Source organism: Mandrillus leucophaeus, unplaced genomic scaffold, assembly GCF_000951045.1.
Source record: "Mandrillus leucophaeus isolate KB7577 unplaced genomic scaffold, Mleu.le_1.0 Scaffold416, whole genome shotgun sequence".
Taxonomy (NCBI): domain Eukaryota; kingdom Metazoa; phylum Chordata; class Mammalia; order Primates; family Cercopithecidae; genus Mandrillus; species Mandrillus leucophaeus.
Window position 1 is genome coordinate 767,125 of NW_012104432.1, and position 8,935 is coordinate 776,059.

The 8,935-nt window shown below is 46.6% G+C and overlaps 1 protein-coding gene across 1 annotated transcript in view; it reads right to left on the reverse strand.

Moving 5' to 3' along the window:
- The window catches only part of TSSC1 (tumor suppressing subtransferable candidate 1), a 188,325-nt gene that overhangs the window by 78,104 nt on the left and 101,286 nt on the right, over positions 1 to 8,935 (reverse strand). Inside the window, exon 3 of the mRNA XM_011992673.1 lies at positions 5,868 to 6,024. Within this exon, the coding sequence (XP_011848063.1) occupies positions 5,868 to 6,024 (157 nt within the window). The remainder of the gene's footprint in view (positions 1 to 5,867; positions 6,025 to 8,935) is intronic.

The window sequence follows — 8,935 nt, forward strand, 5'->3', positions numbered from 1 at the left end:
TAGCCAGGATGGTCTCGATCTCCTGACCTCGTGATCCGCCCGTCTCGGCCTCCCAAAGTGCTGGGATTACAGGCTTGAGCCACCGCGCCCGGCCCAGAAACAATTTCTTAATCACACTGTGATGAACACAAATGGCTCCTTCTGTTCATTCGGCAGGGAGGTGACCCCAGTGTTTCTGGAGTTCTGCGGCGAGACCTGGCTATGAATCCTGAATACTCCCTCTGAGGAGTGAGTAACCCTTTACCTTAACCTCTCGGGACCACAGGGTAAGGGCAGTCCCCACTTTACAGGATCGCTCTGGGAAATGGATGAGGTAATGCACGCAAAGCCCTGGCAAAGGAGCCTGGTTCATAGAACGGTTCGATACGATATGGTTGTTGCAAAGCATTCACTTTCTCAATCAAATACGCGGAGTGTCTGCCCTGTGCTGTCCTTGGTGCTGAGGACACAGCCTTGGACCTGACAAAGTCAGCAGCTTCTGCAGAGGCTCAGCATCCACAGAGAAAACCACACGTGAGTGAGAACAGAGACGGGAATACTGAGCAGTGATAACTCCTATGAAGAAAGATAAAATTGGACAAAATGGGCAGGGTGTGGTGGCTCACATGTGTAATCCCAGCACTTTGGGAGGCCGAGGTAGGCAGATCACTTGAGGTCAGGAGTTCGAGACCAGCCTGGCCAATACGCAAAACCCCGTCTCTACTAAAAATACAAAAATTAGCCAGGCGTGGTGGCTGGCACCTGTAATCCCAGCTACTCAGGAGGCTGAGGCAGGAGAATTGCCTGAACCCGGGAGACAGAGGTTGCAGTGAGCTGAAATCACGCCACTGCCCTCCAGCCTGGGTGACAGAGGGAGACTCTGCCACACACACACACACAAAAAATGGGCAAAATGGCAAGAAATCACGGGGTAGGGGTGGAGCGTGGTGACTTGAGAGGGAGGTAAACAGGCGAGGCTGAGACAGGAGCGTCTAAGTGGTGCTGGTGGCGGGGCAGCTCCTCTCAGCCCAGTTCAGGGCCTCCGTTCCTGCCGGGCAGAGCTGCAGAGCACCAGGGCTGGCGGGGACCTCGGGGGCGCCTTAAAGGAATCCTGACAGTGCCTTGTTTTTAGGATCTTCCTTAGCAAATATGGTAAGGGATACAACAAAAATAAAACATTCTAAGAACCCATCCATCTGCATGGACTTCCTCCCCAGTCAGGGCTCTTTTAAAATTTAACCTGAAAGACTGTTTCCGGACAGGATGGGAAGTGGGTATCAGACGTGCCTCATTCTGCCTCTCCTGCATCAACATCGACACAGGCTTTAAGTCCGACAGGAAACATTTTACGGCCTGTTCTCTCTGAAGCTGCTACCTGAAGGTTTCCTCTGCAAATAAGAACTCGGGTCTCCACAGTCCTTTATCTTAACCCAGACATTCCTTTCAGTTGATCTCAGGTCTTTAGACAAATTCAACCAATTGTTAACCAGAAAATGTTTACATTTACCTACAGTCTGGAAGCCTCCCGCTTTGAGTTGTCCCCCCTTTCTGGACCAAACCGATGTATTTCTTAAATGTATTTGATTAATGTCTCGTGCCTCCCTAAAATGTAGAAAGCCACACTTCACCCCAACCACCTTGGGCACATGTTCTCAGGACGCCCTGAGGGCTGGGTCACGGGCCACACTCATATTCGGCTCAGAATAAATCTCTTCAAATATTTTACAGAGTTGGACTCTTGGTGGACACCATGTAGAGGCCCTGACACATAACCATCAGCTGAGCAACGTCATCTCCGCTTCAGGGATGAAGGTTTGAGCTAGAGAGATGAGTGACTTCCTCGTGACCCTACTGCCCGCGAGGAGCGGGTGAGGACGAGAAACCGGGCTCAGTATTTCCCAGCCAGTCTCCGTCTGCTTCCATAGGCCGCCGGGCTCTGGAGCACGTCTGATTAGTGTTCAGGGCGGTACGCCGGGTCACAAGACTCTATAAGTTCCTTCCTTAGCCTTCACTGTTCCCACGAGCAGGAGCTAAGGGCAACTGGAGGGGTGCTCTGCTCAGCCTCTGCTTGTTGGAGGGCTGAAAACAGACACAGGAGACGTGACCGAAATTAGGACATCGGGTTGCTCCAGACAGGCAAAAGCTGAAATGCCCAGGAGGACAGGAGCCCCTTACACCATTCCCTGGGGTGTGGGGCATGCCTCTAGTTCGTAGGGCACACCCATGGCGGCCGTGACAGTGGCTGGAGCGGTAGCAACATGAGTGTGGGGAACCGTGTGGCATTCTCGGGCACTCCCTGCTGGCCAGAAGCTTTGTGCAGTAAACATTTCCTGGAGCTGTTCTTGCTGCCAATTATGTGCCAAAAGGAGGCAAACAAAACTACCACCAAGCACCTGCAGTCTGACCCCAAAGGGCGGCCTTCACCTGTGCTGTGTTCACCAGGCCAACGTTCCCCAAAATCAAATTCCCTGTCTAATTGCAACACTTTCACGCCATGGAAGACACTTAAAAGAACATGCCAGACGACACCAAATGCTGGGGAGGATGCAGAAAGGAGGGCCCTCATGCTCTGTCATGGCTCACACATGCAGCAGCTCCGTACAAAACTAACTGAGCCAAGAGAAATAAAACCTCCTGTTCATGCAAAAACCTGTTCGTTAATAGTTACCACAACTGTAGTCATAATTGCCAAAAACAAGGAAAAACCCAGATGAGCTTCAATAGGTCAGTGCTTAACAAACCGTGGTGCGTCATGCCACGGAATATCCCACAGCAGCAAAGAGGAACCGGCCACTGACCGGCACACGTGGCGGCTGGAACCCAAACTTGAAAATGAAGCAGCAACTCAACCTCCAGGGAATCAAGCTGAGTGAAGAACACCAGTTATCAAAGGTTACACTGTGTGATTCCATTTATAGAACCTTCTCCAAATAACAATACAGAGATAGAGGACAGATTCGGGGTGGCCAGGGGCTAAGGCCTCGGAGGGGGAAGGAAGGTGGCTGTGGCTATAAATATAAGGTAGCACAAAGGACCTAGGGCTGGAGTTGTTCTGTGCCTTGACTCTGGTGGTGGCTACACAAACCCACACACACAATAAATGGCATAGAAGCCAGTGTTCACACACAAATGCATATGAACAGGTGGAATCTGTGTAAGTGCAGTGGGCTGTATCAATGCCAGTTTCCTGTTTGTGATACTGTACAATAGTTATGCAATGTTACTCTTGGGGAAAACTGGCTGAAGGATACATGGGATCTCTCTGTTATTCCTACAACTCCATGTGAATTTACAACCTCAAAATAAAAAGCTTAAGAAAAAAAAGAATATGCAATAATATATTGGATAACAAAATAGAATTCAAGAAATGCTTTAAACAATAGAGGCAAAATCAGAGTAAATGGCATTCCAAGGTAGATAGTTCAAGATAGTTGAATTTGCCTGTTTAATATCAACAATTTCTTTTGGTTTTTTTGGTTTTTTTTTTTGTTTTGAGACGGAGTCTCACTCTCTCACCCAGGCTGGAGTGCAGTAGCATGATCTCAGCTCACTGCAACCTCCGCCTCCCAGATTCAAGTGATTCTCCTGCCTCAGCCACCCAAGTAGCTGGGACTACAGGCACATGCCACCACATCCGGCTAATTTTTGTATGTTTAGCAGAGATGGGGTTTCGTCATGTTGGCCAGGCTGGTCTTGAACTCCTGACCTGAGGTGATCCACCCACCTCGGCCTCCCAAAGTGCTGGGATTACAGGTGTGAGCCACTGCACCCAGTCTTCAACAACTATGTTCATAAGTGTATGTACATACAATGCAATGTAACATTACAATCCAATAATTGGTTCCCCACGACAGACACCCGTGTAGCCTGTCTTTGCATACAGTGTATGTGATAGTGTCTGCACAAGGTGGGAAGTTGAGAAGCAGTCTGACAGCTCCTTGTCCCCAGGGAGGGCCAAGGCCAACGTCCCTTTTCTGAGCTCAGCTGTCTCTGCACATCCCAGCAGGACTGTCATCCTCTACACATGCTAACCTCCCTAACATGACCACTGACCTGCACAGAGTCTCACTCATCTGCTCCCTGGTGCCAGTGTCTCCTGCAACGTGTACACACACTAACACATACACACATGTGCTCACGTGTGCACCACACAGATGTGCACAAATGTCTATTTGCTGGGGATGTGGCCATGATTTGAAATGTGGACCTTGTAACAGTGCAGTGTGGTTTGCCCAGAGATCCTGCATTCGAGCAGGCAGTGACAGCACAGAGGCAATCACTCCTGGGGACTTTGGGACTCTCCATCTGCCTCCCCTTACTGTGCAAGACTGGCTGTGATTTTAATACTCAGAGCATCTCCGCAAGAAGAAATATCCACTGGTAGAAGCACAGCAAGTATACAAATAATTCCACCAGCCAGGCGCAGTGGCTCACGCCTGTAATCCCAGGACTTTGGGAGGCGGAGGCGGGCGGATCACAAGGTCAGAAGATCAAGACCATCCTGGCTAATATGGTGAAACCCCGTCTCTACTAAAAATACAAAAAATTATCCGGGCATGGTGGTGGGCGCCTGTAGTCCCAGCTACTCCGGAGGCTGAGGCAGGAGAATGGCGTGAACCCGGGAGGCAGAGATTGCAGTGAGCCGAGATCGCGCCACTGCACTCCAGCCTGGGAGACAGAGCGAGACTCCATCTCAAAAAAAAAATAATAATAATAAGAATAAGAATAATTCCACCACAAACTGATACACAGAGAGCATCCGGAGCCACAGACAGCCTGACCTACAGCACTGCTCTCCTCCATACCTGACGAAGGAAACCTGAGCTGGTCCTCGGTCCCCATTCCAAACATCATCTCATAAGCGCATCCCTCTTCAGTTCCTCTAATAACAATTAATGCCTGCTCCCTCCGGGGCCACAGCGTACAGTCCGTAATGATTTCGGGTGCATCATGGCCGGTCCCACCCACAGTTAGCTGTGTACACGCTGGGTCTCCCCATGGAGATCATGACCCTTGGAGGCCGGGTCCTCTAACTTGTCACCTTGGTGTCCCTGGAGCCTGGCAGGGTTTGTGTAGCAGGTGTTTAAGAAGTATTTGTTGTATTAAATTGATTTAATTGGTAGAACTGACTAGACAGAAGTCACTGTACAAACGATGAGTCTCTTGCAGACACACATGCATGTGCACGTGTTACTGCATTAAGTGAGACGATCACTATCATTATTGACAACACTCATAACAACATTATGGCCCCGCAATCTCCTTTAGAAAATGCGGCTTCTTAATTTTTACCAAGGCCTCAGGGCCTTCAGAGAGCAGCTCTGACTGCCGTGGAGAGGTCCCTGGGAACGACCAGTGGGTGGACACAGCCAGGCCTCCAACCTCATGAAGCAGCCACTGGCCAGGGAGCCACGTGAATGACACGCCACGTGCCGTAGAGGGGCGGGCTCGGGCACGCAGCCCCATATGCACACTGTGCACTCATGCTTTGTCCACAGGAGGAAGAGATTATAGGCTGCAACCTGAAGTGGTAAATAATTTACGTGCGAGTATGATTCGACGCACACTGACCAAGCTGAAAAGCCACACAGCACCCGAGGGCAGTGCGGCGCCTGACCCTTTACCCTCTGGCAGGTCCCCGTGGGCAACACTCCTCTGAGATGAAGAGGAGAAAGAGGGGATGCAGGCGCGCTTGCTACATTTCTGTCAATGTGGCTGATCTGGAAAGCATGGGGACTAAAATTAAAAATCAAATTCTAGCAGCTTTTTAAAAGAAAGGAGCGTTTTTGAAGCGTGGACGGTGGCTCCTGCAAAGGAATCTACACAAGCTCCTGCACCTGGCCAACCTGCAGGCTCATTCTGGGCGCATGAAATATGCAAAATCCTACCAGGCCATGTTGCTGTGGGCTGTGTTGTCAAGGTGACAGAGCAGCTCCAGGGTCTGCGCCGCGCTGGATGAATCATCGGGGGACTCGTGGGTGCCTGATTCCAATTCCTTCGGCATCCTCCACACGGCTGCACATGTCAGGACTTTGCTGTCTGAAGCTGAGCAACAGAGCATAATGGATAATGTCAACAGAGCACGGTGTGCCCCGCATTCTGCAGACAGCACACCCACATTTACACAAATCCATAAGCGGGCGCATCTGCTCTTTAAAATATTTACGACTGCAGGCAGCAAAGACAGAGCAGGGAGAAGCACAGCCTGAGTCGGCAGGCAGAACCCGGCACGGTCCGTCATCGGCATCCTGTTCGCTCACTTTCTCTTTGTTTTAAACACCATCATGCTGTTTCAAAAGAAAATTTAATTCCCTCAAAAACGATTTCCTTCCGTTCTTCTTCAGTAGTTCTTCAAAAAAGGGAGTGAAATGGGGGACTAAAGATATAATCACCATACATGCAGCTGGTGTCTAAGGCTGGCATTAAATGGGTGTTCTCCTCATAGCTGTATGAGATCACCTTAAATGACTAGTAAGCACACTGAGCAATATTCCATTTGGAAATCCTGTCACTCATGTTATTCTGCCTCAGTTTACCTAAAGTGATGAGTGTCTGGGACCGGAAGGTAACGCCATTCAGAGGCATTGCAGGCTGAGGCCTGGAGCCCCGGCACGCAACAGGCAGCAGCCCAGCCTCACCATGTCATCAATACAGCCCCTTCTCCTAGAAATGGGAGTCCCATCCTTACGTGGGCCTGCTGGTGGCTGTTCGGGCTCCCTGAGTCTTGACACTCTTTATTTTTAACATGCTCCAGGAATCTAGAGTACCCAGAAAAGCTACTTTGTGGATAAAGAGACTCAATTTGCATTAGAAAGACTGGGGTCACTTGTTTTCAGGGAAGGCGCCAGGCTCTAGGTCTCTGACTCTCTAGAAAATTTCTCAATATAAGTTTTTTTAAAAATTAGATTTAACATTGAATTCTTGAAGATAAATCCTTTCCGAATTTGCTTTCCATTTAGTTTTAAATTGAATATGTGCTAAACACCTCTCCCTTTTAAAGATGGCCTTTAATGAATAATAGTAAAATAGCAAACAGGATTCAACATTAAATCATCAACTTATATCAAGTGAAGAATATAAAAATATTATATATTTTGTTAGAACAAAAAAACATCCCATGAGTAGTCAAGAAGAAAAACAGGATGGCATTACAAAATAACAATGACCTTATGTTACAATCGAAAATGTATCACTTACTGATAATGATGATGCTCCTGCAATCTGAATATCAACTAATCAACCAAGAAATGCAGCAACGAACTCAATGACACAATATCTAGCTTTGTGAATATTATTATTACCATTGTTAACCATGATCGAATGATACGAAGTTAAAAGATTAAGATTTCAACCAGGATTTTCTGATTCCAAATTCAGTGCCCATTTTATATACTATGTTGGGTCTAAAAGAACACGCAATTGTGGCTTAAAGAAAAAAAAAATCCTTCATCATATACTCATACAATGTTAACATTTCCAACTTTACAAAAATGGAGTGTACAGACACTTCCGTCTACATGAGAATTTCATTTACTTATTTATTTATGTATTTATTTATTTTGCTGAAATTTCCAGTTACACGGTCTTCTGTAGAGCTCATGAGATTGGCAATGGCACTCCTGGAAACACGCAAATAACCGAAGAGAAAGTTGGCAATTTGGAGTAGGAAAGAAAAAACGGAATACCTAACCCACCAGCACACACTAACCCAACGAGGTGGGGATTATCGTAATCCTTCTAAACGGCAGAAAAATACATGTCTAATCTTACAAATGATAGAACTAATAAAAGGAGCACTAAATTGTGGCTGTACTTCAAAATGAATGCAATATATAAGATGACAAAGGGAGGGTATAGTAAAAACAGCTATTCTGTGGAAGAAATGACTAATGGCAGACACTCCCCCCCACATCCCCAACAAATTCCTTCTTTGGCAAATTCTTTTCAGGTGTAAACAAAGTGACTTTCCTGTAACTGCCAGCTCGCCAAACTCCATGTTGCCCTCAATAAAGCAAAAGTGGTGCATGTGAAATAAGATTTTCCACTCTCAGGTAAGCTACCTTCCTTCAAAGCCTACACCAGAGATGATATTTAAGTGACTAGTTGGACAGCGAAGTTTCCACATAACCAGTTCCTCTAGCGCTATTCACCTCTCTCCCCAGAGTCCATCAACTTCATAGAGTAGAGAAGGCAATGGAGGAACCTCCCAGAAAATATCGTTAAGAGAATCTACACTCACTTCAACTTCCTACACTCACTTCAACTTTCACTCTGAAACCTTTCATTCTGAAAACTTTCACTCTGAAACCTTTCTAATGTTGTAACAAAGAGGGGTTTTTGTTTCTATTTTCTTTTAAAAACATAAACCCACAAGGATAAGAAGAGCAATGAAGTTTTGGAAGCTGGAAAGAAACAGACCCTTAGAAAGATGGTCACTTGATTTACTACAAAAATAACACTCAGAGTGGAGAAAGGATGGTCTTTTCAATAAACGATGCTGGATCAATTGTATATCCATATGAAAGAAAATAAACTTGTATCCTACCTCATCACATACTCAAAAACCAATTCCAGATAGACTGATGATAAAGATGTAAAGATAAAATAATACAAATCTTTTCTAGAATACATAGTAGACTATCTTCTCAACCTTGGAACAAGCAAAGATTTCTTAAATGGCAGGGGAAAAAAAGCTGGATCATACAGAAAAAGACAATCACATAGAATCTATTAAAATTAAGACCTTCTATTCACCAAAAGACCCTATTAATTGGACTTCATCAACATTTATAACTTCTTTAAAATCAAAATTAAAAACTCTGCTGTTAGAAAGACACTATTAAAGAAACGAAGCACTGGCCAGGCGTGGTGGCTCACGCCTGTAATCCCAGCACTTTGGGAGGCCAAGGCAGGCAGATCATGAGGTCAGGAGTTTGAGAGCAGCCTGGCCAACATG